This window comes from Bubalus kerabau, chromosome 20 (assembly GCF_029407905.1).
Source record: "Bubalus kerabau isolate K-KA32 ecotype Philippines breed swamp buffalo chromosome 20, PCC_UOA_SB_1v2, whole genome shotgun sequence".
NCBI lineage: Eukaryota > Metazoa > Chordata > Mammalia > Artiodactyla > Bovidae > Bubalus > Bubalus kerabau.
Window position 1 is genome coordinate 52,884,310 of NC_073643.1, and position 25,037 is coordinate 52,909,346.

A 25,037-nucleotide genomic window follows, 5' to 3' on the forward strand; every position below is an offset into this window, starting at 1 on the left:
GTGATTTTTATCAGACAAGTGGAGGCTCTTTGTACGAAATTTAAGGAAAAAAAAACAAGCGAAACAGAGAAGAAAGTAATTTTGCCCTAATTTTATCGCCAGAGTATATTCTTTCTTTTTTCCTCCCTTTGCCTTACAGTTAGGTCAGATCCATTACCCCAGATTTGGTTCAGATATCAAGACTGATCATACCATACACACAGACTAAGAGGATATGAAAAGATTGATCATTCTCATAATGAGTGTTTTAAAGGCGAACAGGGTAGGTTCCCAAGAGGTTCAAAAATGACTTAAGACAGCACAGAGAGGTGACTGGCTTGGTATTTCATGGTGTAGAAGGTAGAGTACTCTTGTATACGGGCAGGCTCTTGTGTGATTTGGATTTCCCATCAACACCAAATGAGGGGGCATCTAGGTTTTCTTATCAACTTTCCCAGATGTGAGACAGAAGGGGAGGAAATATTGGAGTGGTAGGGCTTCAAAGCTGATAACAATCAAACATGTAAAATGTAGTTAACTCTTTATTAAATTTATATATATTGCTTTCATATACATTGACTTCATTTTAAAAATCTGTTTGAAGTGGTTTGCCATAGGATACAATATTATTCTATGTCATCATTTATATTGACTGCATAATATGAATATAGACATATATTTGACCTATCTTATTGTTAGGAGATTAAATTGTGATTTTTGCTGTTATAAATATTACCTGGTGAGCATCCTTGCAGTTAAATATTTTCCAGTATCTTCTATTATCTCCTTTAGAATACCTAGAAATGAAATTACTGTTAAAAGGGTCTCTTCAAGGAATTTGTTCTGTTGTTAATTATCTTGGAGAAATTTGGAAATTTCCATTTGCTTCAGTGGTACATTGAGAGTGCCTATTTCTCCAAATGCCATCCATTGTGAATGTTTTTCTTTAGCCACTGTTAATGAACAATCAATAGAGAGAAAATTGTATTTTTAAAAAATTTTCATCAATTCTACATCCTAGTTTTCAACAGACTACAAAAGAAAACCCAACCAGTCATTTCAATACCTACAGGAAAAGCATTTGACAAAGTTTAGCACCTTTTCATGGTAAAAACTCAGCAAAATAGGAATAGAAGGGACTTTTATCCAACCCGATTAAATGCATTTATTTTAAAAAATCTATAGCTAACCTCATACTTAATGGTGACAGACTGAATGTTTTCCCTTTAAGATGGAGAACCAGAGAAGCATGTCTGCTTTCACCTCTTCATGCAGTATTACACTGCAGGTCCTAGCCGATGCAATAAAGCGAAGAGAAAGAGGGAGTGAGGAAAGAAGAACTGACGGGAGGGAGGAAGGGCATACAGGTTGGAAAGGAAGAAAAATAAAGCTGTCTTTGTTTGCAGATGACATGATCCTCTAGAAAATGCCAAGTTCACTCATTAGAACTAATGAGTTTAGCAAGGTCACATAATACTAAGTCAGATGCAAAAATCTATTATGTTTCTATATGCCAGCAAAAAATCTGTTGGAATTCCCCCAATAACAATATTGTATATCATATGTACCTTCTATTCATATATACCTGCCCATTATAAATGAAATTGTTTCTTATTGTATTTCCAGGGGAACCTATGATATTTTAGTAACAAAAGATAATCAAACCCGCTCTGTTGGTCAGTATGACAACCATGGAAGTTTTGGAGAACTAGCTCTGATGTACAACACCCCGAGAGCTGCTACCATTGTTGCCACTTCAGAAGGCTCCCTTTGGGGACTGGTGAGTTAGAGAAATGGTCCTCCTTGCATAGCATGGTATTAATCTCCCTTACTTCTGGGTCTCTGTCCTTGGCTGTTGGTTCACGGTATGTTTCATGGCTGATTATCTGAAAGACACTTTGGAAGGTCTTGACCAATGTGTTTTTCCATTTCCCTGAAGTGATTTGTCAACAGACTGCTTATTACAAATTACATGGAAAAGACTGGGTCTTGTGGCCTAGCAGTTGTGTCAGCTCTTATTGCATTTTCTCTTTATGTTTTCATCAGACAAGCAGAGAGAGGAAGGATAACTACAGAAGAGACCAGTCTAGAAAAATGAGTGTCGTTGAAAGCGCTGCCGAAAGTGTTTTCCATCTCTAACTATCCTAGGACTAACTTTTCACTAACAGATGGTGTTTGACCATCTGTTTATTCATTGGTCCATGCCAATAATCAGTAGATTTAGATGACCAGAAAGGCTGACAGCCGTATTCTGGGAAACAGAACTTTCCCAGAATATCTTAGGCATGGTCTGCTAAGGTCCTAACCTGTATTATAGATGACCCGCCTTGCATCCTTCAGTATCAAGCCTTCAAAATATAAAACTCTCTTCCTTCTTAAAAGAATCATCCTCTTGTTCAAATTCCAGATTTCGTTTTTAACGTATTCACCTCTATGGTAATTTGTTTCCATTTAAGTCCTGAAATCCCTCACCAGTCCAAGCAGAATTCCTACAAGCAGAATTAAATGTATACCTTAAAATTATCAACATATTTCCTCAAATGAAATCACATTTTAAAGACATACTGAAGCACTTTATTGTGCTATACTAGTGGAGAAGGCGATGGCACCCCACTCCAGTGCTCTTGCCTGGAGAATCCCATGGATGGAGGAGCCTGGTGGGCTGCAGTCCATGGGGTCGCACAGAGTCGGACACGACTGAAGCGACTTAGCAGCAGCAGCAGCAGCAGTGCAGAATTAAGAATGCTCCTGAGCAGGACTTCCCCTGGAAGTCCACTGGTTAGAACTCCTTGCTTCCACAGCAGGGACTCAGGTTTGATTGCTAGTTCCCACAGTGAACTAGGATCCTGAATGTGGTGTGGTACAGCCACAAAAACAAAACAAAACAAAACGATTGGTCCTGAGAGATGAGTAATAAACTGGCTTAAGAAAAATACATCACACATTTGGGAACCCAGTACTTAAAATATTCAACATAGATCAAGAAATAATGGGGGAAAATAAACTCAGTTTTAAAATACGTAGATGACAACTTCTAGTCCAGGCCAAGACAGAATAGCCCCATTCCTCCCTAGTCTTCCCTGTTAAAGCTAGAAAACTCTGGATATCATACAACAGGCGAACATAGGTGACCCTGAGAGAGGGAAGCAAGAAGGTGGACTGGTGAGGGATTTCAGGGCTTAAGGAAAGATATAACAGTGAGTTCCCCAGGTTTTCTTACTAATTGCCATGTATCCCAGCATTTTTCAAGAACTGAAAGAAAAGAACTGTCAACTGAAAATTCTATACCTCGTGAGACTATCCTTCAGAAATTAAGTTTCCTTCAGAAACTTTGTCACCAGCAGGCCTACCTTGAAAGAATGACTAAAGGAAGTTCTATAAACAGAAAGGAAGTGATAAGAGGAGATTTGGAATATCAAGAATGAAGAAAGGACAACCAAAAGAGTAAACATATGGATAGACATAAAAGTCTATCCTCCTCTTTAGTTTTCTAAAATAGATTAGATGCTTGAAGCAAAGTTATAACATTCTCTTACGTGATTCTCACTGTATGTAGAGGAAATATTTCAAAGGGTCCTAATCACTGCAGATGGTGACTGCAGCCATGAAATTAAAAGATGCTTACTCCTTGGAAGAAAAGTTATAACCAACCTAGATGCCATATTAAAAAGCAGAGACATTACTCTGCCAAAAAAGGTCCGTCTAGTCAAGGCTATGATTTTTCCAGTGGTCGTGTATGGATGTGAGAGTTGGACTGTGAAGAAGGCTGAGCGCCGAAGAATTGATGCTTTTGAACTGTGGTGTTGGAGAAGACTCTTTAGAGTCCCTTGGGCTGCAAGGAGATCCAACCAGTCCATTCTGAAGGAGATCAGGCCTGGGATTTCCTTGGAGGGAATGATGCTGAAGCTGAAACTCCAGTACTTTGGCCACCTCATGCGAAGAGTTGACTCATTGGAAAAGACTCTGATGCTGGGAGGGATTGGGGGCAGGAGGAGAAGGGGACGACAGAGGATGAGATGGCTGGATGGCATCACTGACTCGATGGACGTGAGTCTGGACGAACTCTGGGAGTTGGTGATGGACAGGGAGGCCTGGCGTGCTGCGATTCACGGGGTCGCAAAAAGTCGGACACGACTGAGCGACTGAACTGAACTGAAATGAAAGTTAAGCTTCTACACTTTACTCACACTTCTAAAATGTTGACACCAGTAGACCATGGTAAGTTGCATATGTAAATATAATACCTAGAATAACTGCTAGAGTAACCGCTAAATTAACCTGTGCAAAGAGATATACTCAAAAGCTGTACAAATCAAAAGGAATTCTAAAAAGTAATTCAGGTAACCTACGGAAAGGCAAGAAAAGTGAAATAGAAGAACAGAAAAGAGAGGGGAGAACAGAAAACATTGAATAAAATGGTAGATGTAGGCCCTAACATATGATTTGTTACTATAGATGATCTAAATATGCCAATTAAATGACAGAGACTGGTAGAATGGATTATCTTAAATGACCCAACAATATGCTATTAATAAGAAACTCACTCAAATATAATAATATAGGTAGGTTGAAAGTAAAAGGACAGTAATAGATATACTTTATGCAAACATTAACCAGAAGAAGTCAGGAGAAATTAAGTTAGTATCAGATAAGTAGATTTCATGGCAGAGAAAATTACCAGAAGCAACAAACTCTAACCCTATTATTTTCATAATAATGAAAGAGTTAATCTACCAAGAAGACATAGAAGCCCTAAAGCTGTATATACCAAACAACAGAGCTTCAGAATATGTAAAGCTAATACTGATAGACTGAAAGAAAAAATAGATAAATCCACAACTGTATTTGCAGACTTCAACACCCCTTTCTCAACAATGAATAAAACAACTAGAAAGAAAATCGGAAGGTTATAGGATTTAGCACCACCATCAACCAAAAGGGTCTAATTGAAACTTATAGGACACGTTGCATAACAGCAGAGAATACACATTCTTTTCAAGCCCGTGAATGTTTACTGAGATAAACTTCATATATCCTGGGATATAAAAAGTTAGCAAATTCAAAAGAACTGTTCTCTAACCACAATGGGATGAAACCAGAAATCAGTAACAGAAAGATAACAGGAAAATCTCCAAACACTTGGAAATTAACCCATTCATAAGTAATCTGAAAGTCTCAATAGAAATTTATTAAAACTGAACTGTAAAACTGCTTGCCTTTTGGTTGGGATATGAGAATTAAACAGAAGGACACAAGACAAGCCATTCCCTTAGTGCCTGGCATATGTTGGGTGCTACCGAGTGGGGACACCCGCGCCCCTTGGTTGTGGGGCTTCTCCCCACCCCTCTCTTCCTGAAGCTCCCTCTCCTAAGATCCCTGCTCTGCCTTTCTAGTTCCTCGCCTTATCCTGTGCAGACTTTCTTCCTCTTCCTGCTATCTTAAGTGAGATTCATCTCCCTGCTGCCTTAAGTGATCTTTTTAGATGTCTTTTTCTCCTGCTTTACAGTCCAAGCCCTTCCAATGCTCCAGTACTTTGTTCAGGAGAGTGACCCCCAGAGTGTCCTCCACAGTGTGACTTCTCACTTGTGCCTCCCAAGGTCTTGGAAATGCCTTCTGTGGCTAAAGCAGGGAGGACCTGGTGTTGCCACTGAGTTTCTCAGATTGGATTCCGTACTGCTCAGACGGCAAAGCATTTGCCTACAAGGCGGAAGACCTGGGTTCAATCCCTGGGTCAGGAAGATCCCCTGGAGAAGGAAATGGCACCCCACTCCAGTACTCTTGCCTGGAAAATCCCATGGACAGAGGAACCTGGTAGGCTATAGTCCATGGAGTCGCAAACAGTCAGACACGACTAAATGACTTCACTTTCTTTTACTAGGGGCAACTGCTACACTTAGTCTCTTCCCTCTTTGTCTTGCTTGCATGAAAGTCAGTAGAATCTTTATCAGGGAACTTCTGCAGTCAAAGGAAAGGGTGGCATTCTTTTTCTCTTTGAACTTCAAGGCTGTTTGCTGAGGGAGCTACCATTTCACAAGTAGGAGTTTCCTCTTCACAGCTCCATTGGAAGCTCCCTGCAAGCTGGGGTGGTGCTTTTTTATACCCTCCAGTCACAGGAGCTGGGCTTGTTCAGCATGGGAGCTCTGGGAAGTGTAAAAGCATACACAGAAAGATTGGAACACAGATAAGTCACTCTAAGAGATAGCAGTTGTTTTCTCTTTAGCTGGAAATACAGTTCATTGCTGCAATTTTGGTAATCTTTGTTATGTTATCGGTGGCTCAGATGGCTAAGAATCTGCCTGCAGTGCAAGAGACCCAGGTTTGACCCCTGAGTTGGGAAGATCCCCTGGAGAAAGGAATGGCTACCCACTCCAGTATTCTTGCCTGGAAAATCCCATAAACAGGGGAGCCTGGCAGGCTATGGTCCATGGGGTCTCAAAGAGGCAGACACCACTGAGCGACTAACACTTTCACTTTGTAACATTATAAATGGATTTAGAAATACTAGTTTTTTGACAATGTCTACTCAAACATAAGGAAGGGAACTTCATAACTCCCCTTGTCTCAATCTTGAGTGTTCTCTTTCCACAGTACCCTTGGCCTCGATTGGCCCAGAAAACACATGGAAACTGAGTCTAAAGATAATGGAGTGATATTCCAAAGTACAGTAGTAACATTTTAAATGATATTAATACATCTCCAGCCTTGGACTTCAAAAAAGTAGTGGTGAGTGGTGCAGCCCATTAGAGCAATCAGGGATTGCATGGCTCTTTGCAAGTAGACAGATGGAAAAGAAAATGAAGGCAGAGTCTGGCTTAATGCCAGAGAGCAGACATCATTTGTACGTCAGTTTAGGAAGGGAGGGTAGGAGTCTGCCACGTTTTACACTAGGAGCACAGGGCACAGGAGGTGACTTCTGCAGATGGAACTTGGCATGGGAGTGGACCAGGGAACTCTGATGGTGTATGAGCCAGTGAAATCTATTTAGACATCTCTTCGCAGTTGTCTTCTATGTGTTTCCTCCACCCAGCTCCCACCCCGTCATCAAGAATACTAAAATAGCAAACCTACACCTAAATTTGCCCTTACCCCCTTACTGTTGTTCATTCTTTCAGCCTTTAGGATGTCATTAGTATACTTTCAAAAAAATTTTTTTTCTATTCCTGAGAGCCCAAGGTAGAAGAAAGGTGCAATTAACTTAGGTATAAAAAACTGCCTAACCTTGGAGGAGCCTAAGCAATTAACATTCTCCTGGCTCATGTCCCTCCCCATACACGCATACATGTATTGGAGAAGTACCTGACCATAACTCTGGTTAGCTGTCTCGAGTTTGAATCCCTGACTTGCTGGGGTCAAGATATGTTTCACATGCCTGCCTTCCATCTTGAGTTTCCTACTTTCTCTCTCCATTAATTTATAAAACCTCCCCTTCGGATACTGAACAAATTTATATTTTTGCAACAAAATTTTCCTTGATCACTCCAGACTATTGTGAATGCACTGTCTCCTCAGAATTCTTATGGGACTTACTTTGTCTGTATAGTTCATTTAGCAAATTTCATATGCAGTCTTGAACTGTGGTTTTTTTAATTCCTATAAATTTTGTATTACTTCCCCATTGAGATTATAAAGTCCTTGAGGGCAAGAACCATCTTACTGTCTTATCTCCTTTTTTTGAAGGTGTATCTTTTTACCTTGAATAGTGACTGTGAGCTTTTTCAATTTTTTATTTTATTTTTGACCTATAGGTGGCACTCATTGAGTACTTGACAGCAAGTGACAACATGAGACATCTGTCTTGTCCAGGCTGCAGATCTTTTTCTTCCAGTGATGACTCAAATTGAAATATCATTAAACACTCAAGTTGATCCAGTACCTTCCAAAGACCTCTAATCTTTGCTGTGGCATAGTATTAATTAAATGACAGATGCTCTCTTATACGGGCACTCACCAGAATTTTCATATTCTTTCTTACAGGACCGTGTGACATTTAGAAGAATCATAGTGAAAAACAATGCAAAGAAGAGGAAGATGTTTGAATCATTTATTGAATCTGTGCCGCTTCTTAAATCACTAGAGGTAAAGCCTATTTTAACATGAGTCTGTATATGGGAACTTAAGAAAAGCTGTTAAAACAATTCTCTTGTTAGGTTTCTTTTTTTTTTTTTTTTTGAGGTGGCCAAAGTACTGGAGTTTCAGCTTTATTTTATTTTTTAACTTTACAATATTGTATTGGTTTTGCCATATATCAACATGAATCCGCCACAGGTATACACGTGTTCCCCATCCTGAACCCTCCTCCCTCCTCCCTCCCCGTACCATCCCTCTGGGTCGTCCGAGTGCACCAGCCCCAAGCATCCAGTATCGTGCATCGAACCTGGACTGGCGACTTGTTTCATATATGATATTATACATGTTTCAATGCCATTCTCCCAAATCATCCCACCCTCTTCCTCTCCCACAGAGGCCAAAAGACTGTTCTATACATCAGTGTCTCTTTTGCTGTCTCGTATACAGGGTTATTGTTACCATCTTTCTAAATTCCATATATATGCGTTAGTATACTGTATTGGTGTTTTTCTTTCTGGCTTACTTCACTCTGTATAATAGGCTCCAGTTTCATCCACCTCATTAGAACTGATTCAAATGTATTCTTTTTAATGGCTGAGTAATACTTCATTGTGTATATGTACCACAGCTTTCTTATCCATTCATCTGCTGATGGACATCTAGGTTGCTTCCATGTCCTGGCTATTATAAACAGTGCTGCGATGAACATTGGGGTACACGTGTCTCTTTCAATTCTGGTTTCCTCAGTGTGTATGCCCAGCAGTGGGATTGCTGAGTCATAAGGCAGTTCCATTTCCAGTTTTTTAAGGAATCTCCACACTGTTCTTCATAGTGGCTGTACTAGTTTGCATTCCCACCAACAGTAGAAGAGGGTTCCCTTTTCTCCACACCCTCTCCAGCATTTATTGCTTGTAGACTTTTGGATTGCAGCCATTCTGACTGGCGTGAAATGGTAATTCATACTATTCTAGCCCATTTCAATGTTTTATGGATACTGTCAGTATTTGTGACTTTTATTGAAGGTCTCTTCCTTAGAATTTGTGTGTTCATTGTTTCAGGTGTCAGAACGAATGAAGATCGTGGATGTAATAGGAGAAAAGGTCTATAAGGATGGAGAGCGCATAATCACTCAGGTGAGTGGAGACCTTGGGCAGCTCCTTTCTCGGAAGTCACCTCCTGTAGGACTAGTGTGTCATTTGCCACTCATCCTGGGGAACTCATGCTGCGAGGTACTCAGGTACACTTCCTGCAGGATCTTCTGAAGCCCATCAGTGTTCACCTCTGGCCTCTGTTCACCTTTCCTAGGCTTCTGGTTTTGTTCTTTTGGATATCGCTTTCTTTTAACCCTGAGTAAGCCTCCTTCATCACTGTTAAAACCTGGAGGTCAGAGGGTTGTGTATTTTCTCTCTCTGTTTGGCCCAGAGTGTCTCTTAGCTAACCCAGTACACAGCAGGCTTCGGTGACTGACCAGGTGTGTATGGTGCCTTTAGTGTTTCCATTGTTTCCTTTGTTACTTCAGGTACTGTAAGGATTGCCACACAGTGGACTTGAACATTATAATGAGTGCTGTGTAATAATTTTCCTTATCTACTATGTTTGCTTTTTAAGTTATATGTAAAAGGCATTATAGATTTTTCAAATCTATAATTTTATATTTCCGTTTCCATATTATAAACTTCTCTGTGAGTGGTTCTGGCAAGATCACTGGGAAGGGGACTTCCCTGGCAGTCCAGTGGTTAGGACTCCATGCTTCAACTGCAAGAGTCATGAGTTAAATCCCTGGTCAGGCTGGGAGCTAAGATCTCACAAGCCACACACTGAAGCCAAAAAATTTTTTTTAATTAAAAAAACAAAAGGAGCACTGTGGAGATATCTGGTTAGTCTGGGTTGAGGAATGTGCCCTCCTTGAACCTCAACTTGGGGATAGAAGGAAGACTCAGAGTGAACAAACCTAAATCCCCAGACCACCCTTGGGGCCTGGAGGTGGAGTTGACCCAACCAATGCCACAGAAATTAATCAGACTGATGGCAGAAGGAGAGAGAGATGCTCCCAGAGAGAAAGGACTAACGAATAAATGGTGTCTAAGTGGCATCTCCAAATGCCTTTGTTTTCCAGATAGCCCCACTGTTAATAATTCCTTTAATTAGAAGTTGGTTTGATTCAGTAAGTATTTGTTAAGATAGACAAGTAGGACCAGATTTAAGTGCTATAATGAGAGGGAAAAGAATGACAATGAGAATGTAGAAAAGGAAGTATTCCATATGGTTTTAAAGAGGAACCAACCTTTGAACTAAGCTGAAAGAACAAGTGCATTTTCAGCAGTTGAGGTCAGGAAAGGATCTTCCAGGGCAAGAGAACAGTGTAAGCAAAGGCCGTGGGTGTGAGCTTTGTTCCAGGCCAGGTGTCCTGGTATGGGAAGAACATGCAGCTGAGTTGCCAAGATGGAATGTGTTGACTGGCCACATTTGTTTCTGAACCTGCAGCGCTTTAATTTACCCCCATAGAACCTCTACTTTGTCCTGAAAGCCCCAGGCCTTCAGGAGGTATATCAAGAGGTATAAAAACCCACAGTGTCTTCTGGGATATGTGTGTTCTTGAAGTTAGGAGTGCTAGGTGGTGGTGCAGAATGGTCACAAATTAAGATGATACCCACCTGATAGACCCCTTTTGGCAGTGTCTCTTGACCAAGACTTCTCTAAGGACTAGCAGTATTAGCATTATATCAGAATGTTAGAAATTGTTAGGAATTATGGTTCCTGGGCCCCACGCCAGACCAACTGCAAAAACCATACTTTATGTTGTTTTGTTTGTCTGCTTGTTTGTTTGGTCAGCTTTGTTACCCTGTATTTGACATAAAATAAAATTACCAAGTTTAAGTATACAATTTGAGAGTTTTATAACCACCCCTATAATCATAGTGTAGAGCTTTTCTAATCACCTCAAAAAGCTGCTTGTTTGTATTTTAAGTAAATCCCCTCACCCACCCACTTATTCCTGAAAACCACTGATCTGCTTTCTATCACTTTAGAAATTCCTTTTCTAGAATTTCACACAAATGAAACCATATAATGCGTAGTTTTTTCATGTCTGACTTATTTCTCTTAGCATAATGTTTTTGAGGTTTGTCTATGTTGTATGTTTCAGAGGATTATTCCTTTTTGTTGGAGAATAGTATTCCATTATACCATAACTTGTCTTTCCACTCAGCAGTTGAGAGCCATTTGGGGTCTTTCCAAATTTTGGCAGTTATGAATAAAGCTGCAATAAGCATTCACATACAAGTCTTTGCATGGATATATGCTTTTATGGAATTGCTGAGTCACATGGTAAATATTTGTTTCACAGGTTGCCAAAATGTTTTTTAAGATGTCTGCACCACTGTGCATTCCCCCAGCAGTGTTCACGAGTTCCAGCTGCTGTGCATCTACATCAGCAGTTAGTACCAGGTCTTTATAGTGTTAGCCATCCTAGAGTGAATATCTCATTTTGGTTTTATTTTACATCTACCTAATGTCTAATGATGGCGAGCATCTTTTCCTGTGATTGCTTTTCATCCATATGTTTTCTTTGGTGAAGTACACCTTTTGCCCTATTTTAAATTAGGTTATTTGGCTTCTTAATATATTGAGTTGTAAGAATTCTTAAAAAAAGATTTATTGATTGACTTATGGCTGTGCTGGGTCTTCATTGCTGCACGCAGCCCTTCTGCTGTTGCGGAGGCTACTTTCTAATTGTGGTGCCCTGGCTTCTCATTGCAGTGGTTTCTCTCATTGTGGAGCACTGGCTCTGGATCACTGGCTCGGTAGTTGTGGCCCATGGGCTTAGTTGCAACTTGTGGGATTCCCTGACCAGGGATTGAACCTGTGTCCCCTGCATTGGCAAGTGAATTTTTTACCACTGAGCCACCAAGGAATCCCCTGAGTTGTAAGAATTCTTTATGTACTCTGAGAAAAAATCCTTTACCAGGCAAATGATTTGTAAATATTTCTCCCAGAATGTGGCTGTGAGGCTTGTCTCTTCATTTTATTAGTAATACATTTTATTAGTAATACCTTAAAAAGCAAAAGTTTTAAATTTTGACAAGTCCAGTTTATCATTTTTTTCCTCTTGTAATTCACTCTGTTTATGTCCTACTTAAAAAAAAAAAGTTTGCATAATCAATAAGATTTTCTCTTATTTAACTTCTAGGCAAGTACTGTTCTGTAGAAATATTATGTGAGCCACAAACAATTTAAAGTATTTTAGTAGCCAAATTAAAAAAAAAACAGGTGAACTTTAATTTTAATAGGGTATTTTAACCTACTGTATCTAAAATATTACATTTCAACATCTAAGTGATATAACAATTTAATAATGAGATATTTTACATTTGGAGGATATTCAGTCTTTAAAATCCAACATATATTTTACGCTTACAGCACCTATGAATTTATACAAGCCACAGTTCAGGTGCCCAGTAGTGACATGTGACTAGTGGCTCCGAAACTGAACCATGCAATTCTAGTCTCCTAGTTTTAGATCTTACGTTTAGATCTGTGATCCATTTTGAATTAATTACAAGATAGAGAAGATTAGAGCTTTTCGTATGGCTGTCCAGTTACTTCAGCACCATTTTCCTATTCCACTGCCTGGACACTTGGAATGAGAATCAGTCGCCCATATATGTTTGGGTCTATGTCTGGTCTCTTTTATTCCACTGATCTATGCCTGTCTCTCAGTTAATGCTGTGTTGTCTTGATTATAATAGCTTTATATAGTAAATCTTTCAATCAGATAGTTTAAAGCCCTCTAAATTTTTTGTTCTTTGTCTTAATTATTTTGTCTGTGCATTTCTGTATACATTTTACAACCAGCTTATCAACTTCTACCAAAAAAACCTGCTGAGCTTTTTTATTGGGATTACATAAGTTGAATCTATAGATAAGTTCGGGGAGTAGTTGACATCTTAATAGTGAGCCTTTTGGGACAGCCTCAGCCTATTGAAAGTGATGCTGTTGGCTAGGAATGCCTGGGGTACTCATCTTTGCCCGTGCTGTTAATACTTGCGGTGAGCCTTCACAAACATTTACCCTGGCAGAGCCAACGCCATAGCTGGCCCAGCCCTTCTGGTTCTTATTATGATTGCAAGATGCACCTTGAGCAACAACCATCTGGGAACTTTGAAAAAACAAGGTTTATTACTCACAGGTCCTGAGGGGCAGGCCCAGAGCCGCACAGTGAGTTCACAGGGGAAAGTCCATACATGCGCATGTACTGACCTGGAGTTGCCTTTACTGGGATGATGGTGCTTGTGGTGCCCAGGGCTTTTCAGGTTTACTCCTCACTGGTATACCTCAAACAGAAGAGTATCTTCCCTGGTGGCTCAGACGGTAAAGAGTGTGCAATGCGGGAGACCTGGGTTCGATCCCTGGGTTGGGAAGATCCTCTGGAGAAGAAAACAACAACCCACTCCAGTATTCTTGCCTGGAAAATCCCATGGACAGAGGAGCCTGGCGAGCTACAGTCCATGGGGTCACAAAGAATCAGAAACGCCTGAGCGACTAACACATACACACAAACAAAAGAGTAGGAATTTGGGCACAAGAATGTAAAAGTGGGGTCACCTAGGCAGTTTTCATTTGCTCTAGGGGTGGTCACACAGGTGTAACAACCATCTGGGAACTTTGTAAGTGTAAAAATTCTGGGAAGTGTAAAAATTCATCAAGCTGCAGCATTGAAATGAGCACTTTAAATTATGATTGTTATATATCTTTCTAAACAAAGGGCTCAGACACCGCCCTTGACCACTTCTCACTTCTCCAGTTCTCTACCGCTCACTACTCTCGTCTTGATCACCAGAGTGTTTCCATACATTTGACTATTACTCTTGACCTCCTGGCAGCTCTGAACACTGGTAATCACATCTTCCTTTATGAAACTCCCTTCTTGGACCTAGAAACGATTTTCCTTCTTGGTGGCCCTGTGTCTGGCTCCTCTTCAGTTTCTTTCATGGCTTCCCATCTTTCATCAACTTACATCCTAAAGCTATGTGTGTTACACGAATAGAACTTATTGGTGATTTGGTTCTGCTGGATGTAGGGTCAATTCAGTCGCTCAGTCGTGTCTGACTCTTTGCAACCCTGTGGCCTGCAGCATGCGAGGCTTCCCTGTCTATCACCAGCTTCTGGAGCTTGCGCAAACTCATGTCCATCAAATCGGTGATTGCATCCAACAATCTTGTCCTCAGTCGTCCCCTTCTCCTCCTGCCTTCAATCTTTTCCAGCATCAAGGTCTTTTCCAAGGAGTCAGTTCTTCCCATCAGGTGGCCAAAATATTGGAGCTTCAGCTTCAGCATCAGTCCTCCCAATGAATATTTAGGACTGATTTCCTTTAGGATGGACTGGTGTGATCTATCAAACCAAAGGATGGTTTAATCTGTCTACCAAAGGACGCAGGGTACCTACCCAACATAGCAACACAGAAATCCACAGACAGCCCCTTATAAGGCTATGGAGCAGTGATAGTTATATGGTAACCTAGGACTAGATTAACTCAGGAATGTCAGCCTCAGCTGTGTGTGGTCCCTGTGTGATGCATGAAGGACATGAAGTCTTATGAAGACATACAACCTGTCACATGGAATGAGAGCGCATGATTAGTATTGGATTATTCAATGTAGATGGTCTTTGCTTCAGAAGTTAACTGAGAAGTCAGAGACTGATGTGTGCCTGAGAGCCTCCTCTTCCATATCTGCTTGCCTACCTCTCACCTCCTTCCAGGCTTTGCTCGCATCTCACCTTCTCACTGAGGTGCTCCTGTATGCTATATAACATCTCTTCCCTCACCACTCCAGATCCCACATTCCCTGCTCTACTTTTTTCCTGTGGCCCTTATTGTCTTCCAGTACAGCAGCATAATTTACTGATTCATTATGTTGGTCATTTACAGTTTGTTTACTCTACCAGACTGTAATTTTCACAAGGGTAGGGATATTGTTTATCCACTGATTTATCTCTCATGCCTAGCACATAATAATTATTTGTTGAATTACCTGAATAACTGGTTCAACTAAGTGGTTTAACATCAAAACAAGTAAAGCAAAGCCTGAGGCTTGTAAGAGTGACATCAGCCTTCATGAAGACACCTGCCTCACCAAGGCGGTGCTTTCTCTAGCTCCTTGCTGTCCTCTGGAAGGCTGTATTTGATGGTGGAGATCATCGCTGGGCTTCATGACCCAGGGTTAGCCAGGAGTCACCTTGATACTGCCTGCAGCCGACTTGGCTACTTACCCCTTATCATAGGTCTCGTTAGCTGACCAACATGAGCTGTAAGAATATGATCTGTGCAGTTGCCAGCCTGAGTATATTCACAGAGACAGATGGGAATATTGCATGTTAGGAAGGAGAGATGTTTGTCAGTCGTAGTTGGACTGACATCCCTGGTGATCAGGATCCTCCTGTTTTTGTTCTGAATTGTTAGCCATCGATTGGTTTGTAGGTTTGGAAAATAATAAAATTGGAACTCAGGCAATGTGAAGATTGTCTATTTCTGTGTCCCTTAGTACATATGTATGGCTCTGACCTCACCTCCTCTCCCTTTTCAGGGTGAAAAGGCTGATAGCTTTTACATTATAGAGTCTGGTGAAGTGAGCATCTTGATCAAAAGCAAGGTGAGTTTATGTATGATGATGTGGGTTGTTCCAGGGGAGATCCAGATGCCAGGTATATGCACAGAATGTAACTGTTTACTTTAATAGTGTGAAGTGTGTTTCATGTGCCAGAATCATAATTGTTACGTGAGATATGTGACTGACAGAGACCAGGGTTTAAGCCCTTTCATTGATAAATATTTAGTATATATATCTTTTTTGTTGCTTTTACCTCTGTTACGTAATTAAGGATATGAGAAGTAGTGACCTATAAATCAATAAGAAGAAGGGTAAGTACCCTAATAGAAAATTGGAAGATTATTGAATATATAACAAAGAATACATTGTGAGTGTTAGTTATGAAAAAGCTTCCTTTTTAGCATGCTAGGAAGGGAGTCTCTAGGGCAGTTATTATTTGGCCATTTGATGGATAGGGAGACCCAGAAAACACAATGACCTATAGGTGGAAAGAGTGATTCTTACGATAAATTCATCATCATTAGATATTGTTTCAGTTTTTTTTTAAGAATAAAGAATTTTAAAAAATACTGACTTACTATATGATACTAAATCAACTTAGTGTGAAACCTTTTACAGAATATTTTTTGTAAAAGTTAAGTGTGGAGAAAGAGGACTTCCCCAGTGACTCAGGGGTAAAGAATCTGCTGGCCACTGCAAGACATGCAGGTTGGATCCCTGGATCAGGAAGATCCCCTGGAGAAGGAAATGGCAACCCAGTCCAATATTCTTGCCTGAAAAATCCTGTAGACAGAGGAGCTTGGCAGGCTACAGTCCATGGGGTCTCAGAGAGTCGGACACAACTGAGCAACTAAACAGCAAGAATGGAGAAAGAAAAATAAGATTACTGCCATACGATGGCTTGATTCCTAATTAAAATTTTTTTACTTATAGTTTTTGGACTACTGATATATGTTCGTACATTTCTTGTATTTATTGACACCTATTGATCACAGCATAGTATTGTGTTTGTAGGTCCAACAGCACTGTGGCACTGGATTGGGAAAGAAGGGGAGCTTGTCAGAGATTCAGTCTTGTTCTCTGCCCAGACCTACCGAATCAGAATCTGCATTATATCAAAACCTACAGGGGGCTGGTGTTCACAATACAGTGGGATAAGTGCTCCTCTAGAGAAGGGACTAGGCGGACATGAGCATGTCTGCAGTCCCAGAGAATACGACAGACACTGGAGAGAGAGCATTGGCTCGGAAGGGGTAGATCAGCTTTAGAGCAAACAGGTCAGGGCAGAAGTGTGGAAGGAGGGAAGATCCAACCATGTAAGTGAGCATGGTGCTTTTATTTATTTTGCTAAATTAACCTTCAAAAAATTATTTATCTGCCCCTGCCATAAAGTGGCTCTTACAGGTTGAAACTAATTCTTACTAATAAGTATTTTTTCATTTAAACAAGTTATTGCTTAGCTTAGCAGATAGATTTGTTAGGAAAAAAAAACTAGATAGTAAGTAAAATATAGTACATTATTCTCAGTAATTCAAAAAGCACAAAATATAACCTGTTTGATTTCTTAAACTATTGTTTTAAAATTCAAACTACTATAAGTTTTTAGTTACTTAACTCTTCTAAACAAATGTAGTGGGGCCACTAGTTTAAGATGCAGACAGTACATAAACATGAAATTGGTCTCTGTAATGTAAGTACATAAACATGAAATTGGTCTCTGTAATGTATTGTCTGAGTCCTGCTGGGCCTTAAGTCAAAAAGAAGTAGCTCTGAATTGTGACTCTAACCAAGAGAAGCATTGGCATTATTTAGGAAGAGTTAGCAAAAGACCTTGTCTTTTTCCTTGTGTCTCAGAAGTCAGCATCTACCAAATGGATTGCATTCATATATATATTTAAATGTACATATAATATATTAACTATTCCATACATTTAATATATGTTAAAGTATATTGACATACTATTATATGTTGGTTTATATACTGTATTACATTAATATGTCAATTAGTATATAATATATACTACAATAATATTTATATATATACACACACACCTCACCTCTTGGTAAAAGCCAGCTCCTTTGGTTAAACCAGGCCCCTGGGAGTAGCCCATGCAGTTTACACAGTGTAGTCAGTCTCTGCAACACGAATCTCTAGGTAATCATGGTAAGTGTACTGAGAAGGGACCACAAGGATGTGCAACTGGGCGTGCCTACTTGTGATTCTGGAATCAGTCGTGTTCTCTACCCATTCTAGACTAAAGTCAACAAGGATGGTGAGAACCAGGAGGTCGAGATTGCGCGCTGCCACAAGGGGCAGTACTTTGGAGAGCTTGCACTGGTCACCAACAAACCCAGAGCTGCTTCAGCTTATGCAGTGGGAGATGTGAAGTGCTTAGGTAAGAAAGATGCTTTGTGCCTTATTTATTTATTTTTTTCCTAATATGCAGTATTTTTTCCCCATCAACATGCCTTGACTTACTCCACCAGCTCTCACATCTATGCTTGCACAGTTTGTGTGACCAACCAGAAATGGGTGAATGTGTTCTTTTAGCAAACATTCGTGAGCACTGACAATAGCCTGTGAATAAGACTGGCATAGAAGCCCCCAGCCTGTGTGGAAAGAGCAGAGACGCAGACTGGTATCCAGGGCTGTGCGGGGACAGAGAGAATGGGTGCTGCTATGCTCCGCAAAGTCTCAATAGCAGGGCTGTGTCCACATAACACCCCGTCTTTTTCAAATGTCCAGTATCCAGTAGTCTGATTCCTCCGACAGGAATGGACATATTTTAAGAAAGGTTTACATGAGGGAAGCGACTTTGACTTGCTGGTGTGGAGAACTCATTCTCTCCCTCACCTCTTTCTAACAATACAGTTATGGATGTGCAAGCGTTCGAGAGGCTGCTGGGACCCTGCATGGACATCATGAAGAGGAACATCTCGCACTATGAGGAACAGCTGGTGAAGATGTTTGGCTCCAGCATGGATCTGATCGATCCCGGGCAGTAGGTGTGCCACACCCCAGAGCCTTCTCAGTGTGACACCAGAAACTTCCGGTCAGCCACAGAACACAAACAGAAGACATGACAGAACCATTCCTGCTGTTGCCACCACCGCTGCCATTGCCATGGCCGTGGGCACTTAGAAAACCTGAAAGTCAGCACTAAAGGATGGGAGAGGTTCAACCCACACCTCCACTTTGCTTCTGAAAGTCCGTTGTTAGACCACTCGTCACAATCACTCCAACCCAGTCTTCACATCTTTGTTTCCAAATGGCATGTCTCTCCAACAATTTAAGTGCCTGATACGAAGTCCAAAGTGTAAACATCTTCCTTTCCTCTCTTGCTGCTACTATGGCTTTTGAAAGTTACCACAGGTTGGCACAAACCTGTGGTGTAACTGTAGACACCTTCCCCCAACCCCTCTCAAGGAGGGACATGTTGTAGCCTTCAGTCTCCTCATCTGTCTTTGGAGAAAGTCCACATTTGTTCACAGTTGTAGCCTTTTTGATTGTACCGTTTAAAGTGGTGGCAGATGTGATGGAGGCCTGTGGGCCTGTGGCACTGTACTGTCTGCGGACAGTGGCACACGACAGCTGTCCCCCAATTCTCAGTGATGCTTAGGGAGAGGTCCTGCCCAGGGCCCAGCAGGTCAGCACCCCAGAGCTCACTGATCAGTCATCGGAATCCACGTTAGAGCAGAAAACTGGGGTTTGGCACATTCTTCAGGTAGCAGAGAGCCAGGGAAGGTTTTCTGGGTTGAGGGGTGTGTTTTCTTTTGTTTTAGCACATTACTTTTCGTTTTGTTTAATCTCTGTGCAGTATGCATGAGTGGATTGCTGTCTATCTATAAAGAGCCAGGGTCTGGGACTGCCATTGCTGTATCTGACTTAAATATGTTCCTGGGCCACTCCTGCCTGTCTCGTTTCTAGTCGTTTCTACCAGCTGATGGCATTGTGCTGGCAGAGCCCTTCCCTTCTACTCCAGAGTGGTTATGTAGCTTTGCTGTTGAACCATCAATTTTTAAACTCTTTAAAGAAAAAGCAGCTATCTTTATGGAAAAAAAAATTTTTTTCCCCTCTATTTAGAGAATTCCCCTTGCACATACTCCTTTATATCAGTTTGTCAGCTGACTCAAGCATTCATCCTAAAGATCAACTCTTTTTGTTTTAAAAAAATTGGTATAGTGTACAATTTCGTAAAATTACTGCAAAGACCTTTCTAATTAAGATATTGGGATATTTGGGGTTCCAGTTGTTAATCCCACAGGAAAGTAACTTAGCTCTTTTTAACCTTTTGATTATATCAGGTAGAGTTCTGATGAATTATCATAATTAACTAGATATATTTCAGAATGAAATTTTTTTCTTCAGAATGACCTAGAATCAGATGTTACAAGAGATCCTAAGAGCAGTGTGACATTTACCTAAAGATAAATTTGGATGTTATAGCCACGTTTATATTAAATCAAGAGGCCCTTTCTGATATTAATTTTTTAAACTTGTATATCTCAGTGAATCCCTGGGAGATTAACATGCTGGGGCTCAAGTCATCCCTGTTGTAGACAGCGATGGAGCCCATGCAGTCACCATTGCCCTCTTAAACCAGGCTGTCTGCTTTTGCCGCAGACAGTATAGTTGAGAGATCTTTAGAGCGGCGGCTCATCATCGCCTTGCTCGGTTCTCCCTTTTCCTTGTTCTCCATAAATTGAAAGCAGAAAGACTCTCAGTCAGCAGCCTGCGTTGCAGCTCTCAGAATTGGGAAAGGTTGTAACTAATACTCCAAAACCGGCAGCTAGCACCGGGAAAGCCTGTGTGGTTTTTCCCCATGATTTTCCAACATTCTTCTTTTGTATGGCATTGCTTTATTATCACATAAATTAAGAAAGCAGACATTGCACTTTAGCAGACAAGAGCCATGCCTGTCTCTCACGCAGGTAACAGGTACATTGGGCTTCAGGAGTGACGCAGAGATCTCGGCCCCCCCCAGACTGTGTAAGGACTCTGTGAACACGTGCCCCCTTACACCCCCCAACTCTATCCCCATGCCAGCATTAGTTAGGGCCAGCTGTGAATTCTGAGCCAGTCACTCCTGCAGGCTGCTAGGGGTAGGACTTCTCGTCCTGCCCTCTTTCACATCCCAGTTCAGTCTTCCCCTTCATAGGAGCTCTGTGACACCCCCAGCATACTGACGGTTTCTGTTTTACAAAGTAGAGTTCATCAGGTTTAAGTCTTCCTGCTCTAACTGCAGATGGACATATGGATCATCAGTCCAAACCCTCACTGCCTTTAGGGCCCCTTGAGGGTCTGGCTTGAGGAAGGGAGTCAAGGGACCAGTGTGAGTGAAAAGGACACAGCTGTTACCAAGGCACCATGAGCCTGACAGTGTTCCAGTTTTTCCTTACAGCACGGGGAGTCGAAGGCAGCAGACCAAGTTTGACTCTGGACGCTACTGTCCACACCATGTTGTGCAAGCCCTGTGCTGAGAGCTGAGCCTCACGGGGAGGAGCATCTATTGGGAAGAGATCTTTCTGATCATTGTTTTATATCGTTCTCTTCTAGGATGGGTTAGAGCTTCATGCCCTCCGTTCTGGCTTTGCTATTGATTTTGCATGGTGGAGTTTGTTCCTGAGAGCCTTGAGGTCTAATCTGCAGTATTATTTTTCCAACTGGCCCCACTTTATCACACCCCCCTCACCCTCTTCTTTTGGTTGTATTCTCTGAAGGAAGGTTTCATCTTCCCTGTCCTCTTAATCCTTCATACTTACATGTTAATGTGTTATGTATGATTGCAGTAGATTCTCAGAAATCCGGGCGGAGCTTTTCTTTGAATGGTTTAATGAGTGAATTCAGCAGCGAAGTGTCAAGAGATGATTCTCCAGCCAGGAGAGGTACTGTTCATCCTCTTACTGCCCAGATTCTCTAGTCACAATGGTCAGTGAGGTGCCACTGGCGCCCAGCACCCCCTGGACACACAGCATCTCCATGTCCTGTCATAGTGTACAAACAATCTTCTCATTTATGGAAATTAAAAGAGCATTTTTGCACAGAGCAAAAGGAAAAAGACCCATGAATGTCATCTTTTATATTTTGTTTTCAGTTGGCCAATGTTGGAATTTTTGTTCTTGACATGCACTTGTAAACCAATCTCGCCAAGATACAAGTTGTTTTGGCTTTTCACTACAATTACCTCTTGTTCCTCCTGTCTTGACTGCTGACGTTGCTCAATGATTCTAATGTCTATTTTATGGGAAGCAGCCTTCCCGTGGGTTTCCTTTTACACACTGCAGGGCTATCTTTATACTTCAAGGGAAAAAAAAAATAGGAGAAAACTGTCACCAAACTCATGGGGGATTTGCAAAAAACCATTTAGGCCACCTTGAGTGAAAGGTAGATTCCTCATTGTTTTTCTGAGCTCATTGTAGTAAAAGAAATCTAATTCAGCATTATTGTGCTACCTCAAAGGTAAAAATGTTGTAAGGTCTTTTTGGTCCTGAGTTCTACACATACTGTTTGAAATGTCTTTCAATTGGAATTATTTTTAAATCACGGGGGAGAATCTTGTTTTAACCTGTTTTACACTTGTATTTTAATCTCTGAAGAATAAGTGATTAGAAAGTAATCAATTCTTGCTCTGTAGTATTGAACATATACTTAAAATCATTGTTTGCCATAAAGAAGGTTGGGTTTTTTAAAAGGAAACTCTAGGGCTCGGCTTTGCTCTTGGTTAATAAAGGCTGACAAATCACGTCTGAATCTTTGGTGCAACCTTGTGTTGTTTTTGTCCTCTCCTTTCAGGACTCTAGGCCATCACAGCATTCATCTGGCGGATACATTATTGAGATTTGGGTGTGAGCTCTTGAAAATTAGAAAGGGGACTTCCCTTGTGGTTCAGTGGTTAGGACTCTGCGCTTCCACTGCAGGGGGCACAGGTTCAATCCCTGGTCAGGGAACTAAGATCCTGCAGCCAAAAAGGGAGGCAGGTAGAAAGAGAGATTATAGAGAATTGGCTCACACAGCTATGGAAACAGGCAAGTCCCTAGATATGCAGGGCGAGTTGGCAAGTTGTAGACCTAGAAATGCTGATAGTTCAATTCCAGGCTGAGTCTGAAGACCTGAGAACTGAGAGTCAATAGCATTGTTCTCATCCAAAGACTAGTAGGTTAAAGACTCAGGAAGAGATGACATCCCACTATGAAGGCAGTCAGGCAGGATAATTCTCTCTTTCTTGGGAGAGCCAGGCTTTTTGTTACGTTCAGACCTTTAACTGATTGGATGAGGCCTGCCCACATTAGGGAGGGCAATCTGCTGTACTGAGTTCATTGATTGAATGTTGTGTGCATGCATGTTAAGTTGCTTCAGTCGTATCTGATTCTTTGCAACCCTATGGACTATAGACCACCAGGCTCCTCTGTCCATGAGATATTCCAGGCAAGAATACTGGAGTGGGTTGCCATGCCCTCCTCCAGGGGATCTTCCCAACCCAGGGATCGAATCTGAGTCTCTTCTGTCTTCTGCCTTGGCAGGCAGGTTCTTTACCACTAGCGCCACCTGGGAAGCCTGATTTCAATGTTAATGTCATCCAAAACCACCTTTACAGAAACTCTCAGAACAGTGTTGGACCAAATACCTGGGCACCCCATGGCCCATAAGTTGACACATAAAATAAACCACCACAGCATGCTATTTGAATCATTTGGGGATGGTATACAAGGGCATCCAGTATGTCTCTTGCTGGGGAATGATATGCTCACTAATGAAGCCCAGTAGAGAACATCTCCTATCTGACAATATTAATTACTTCCTTCTCTGTAGTGTAGTTATTGGCTTCCCTAGTGGCTCAGAGATACAGAATCTGCCTGCCAATGCAGGAGACACAATTTCTATCCCTGGGTTGGGAAGATGCCCAGAGAAGGAAATGGCACCCAATCCACTATTCTTGCTGTGGAATCCCATAGACAGAGGAGCCTGTCAGGTTACAGTCAACAGGGTCACAAAGAGTCAGACACAACGACTAAACAACAGCATTGTTACAAACAGAACTAGCAACGCCTCTGTGATAGCCCACTGTATTTACAGTTTCTTTCCTGGTGACCAAAGGAAGCTCATTCTATAACAAAATCATGTTCCACATCGATCTTGCCTTCACCTGACATTACAAAAGGGCTAAGTAACAGGTGAATATACAAAACACCCACGTGATAGGCGTCTGAGAAACTGGTTGCTGAGCTATGCAAAGCCAAACTGGCCTTGTTTCGAGGCTTTAAACATTAAATGTGGTTTGGCCTTTGTGGTTTTGGTGGTGGTATTACTATGAACACTTAAGAAGTGCCAGGAAAATGACAGGATCATATGGTCCACAGCCTTTGCCTTGAAAAGTGAACATTATATGAGGACTTTGCTTTCTATTATATGTTCTAACAGGAAGCTAGAAAGTTGTGCCATCAAATTAACTGAATATATCTTTAGTGATTTTAGTGCATCAACTTTTTAACAACAGAACTGAAACTATATTACTTATAATGTGATAAAGGAGATTAGAGTTGTTTCACATCATTCATGTTAAATATGAATTTTGCTTTCTTTACACATTCTCTCTCAAGACAAATGTCCCATCACAGATGATGGCCAGCAATACATGCCGTTATCTGATTGTTTGGAGAAATGCAGAGCATCAGCCAGGAACATACTAAATAATCATTTGTGAATTCAGATGAGTGTTATCTAAGTTCTGAATTAGAATGTCAGTAATTAGGTCTAAAAGTATTAGTTGCTCAGTTGTGTCCAACTCTTTGCGACCCCATGGACTATAGCCCACCAGGTTCCTTTGTCCATGGAATTCTCCAGGCAAGAATACTGGAGTGGGCAGCCCTTCGCTTTTCCACGGAGGGGATCCTCCTGACCCAAGGATCAAATCTGGGTCTCCTGCATCGCAGGCAGATTCTTTACCATCTGAGCCACCAGGGAATCCAATGAGCAGTGTGAAAGGGCAAAAAGAAATGACACCTAAAGATGAATCCCCCAGGTTGGTAGGTGTCCAATATGCTACTGGAGAAGAGCAGAGAAACAGATCCAAAAGGGATGAAGAGGCTGAGCCAAAGCAGAAACAAAACCCAGTTGTGGATGTGTTTGAAAGTAAAGCTGTAACAAACAATACTGCAGAGAAACCTAAAATGTTAGGTCAATGATTGAAGGTTAAATTGGAAGTGGTCAAACAGAAGATGGCAGGAGTGAACACGGACATTTTAGGAATCAGTGAACTAAAATGGATGGGAATGGGCAAATTTCATTCAAATGACCATTATATCTACTACTGTGGGCAAGAATCCCCTAAAAGAAATGGAGTAGTCCTCATAGTCAACAAGAGTCTGAAATGCAGTACTTAGTTG

General features: G+C 41.3%; 1 protein-coding gene across 2 annotated transcripts in view; it reads left to right on the forward strand.

Annotated features, from left to right (window-relative positions):
* Positions 1–22,404, forward strand: part of PRKAR2A (protein kinase cAMP-dependent type II regulatory subunit alpha) — a 70,812-nt gene extending 48,408 nt beyond the window's left edge. The window contains exons 6-12 of one of the 2 annotated variants that reach the window (XM_055558374.1): positions 1,606–1,759; positions 7,954–8,055; positions 9,105–9,179; positions 15,630–15,695; positions 17,908–18,049; positions 18,526–18,659; positions 21,211–22,404. In XM_055558374.1, coding sequence (XP_055414349.1) covers positions 1,606–1,759; positions 7,954–8,055; positions 9,105–9,179; positions 15,630–15,695; positions 17,908–18,049; positions 18,526–18,659 — 673 coding nt within the window. In that variant the 3' untranslated portion in view covers positions 21,211–22,404. Of the gene's footprint in view, positions 1–1,605; positions 1,760–7,953; positions 8,056–9,104; positions 9,180–15,629; positions 15,696–17,907; positions 18,050–18,525 lie in introns of both variants that reach the window. The other variant, XM_055558373.1, reaches the window with a different exon arrangement.
* The last annotated feature ends 2,633 nt before the right edge of the window (positions 22,405–25,037 follow it).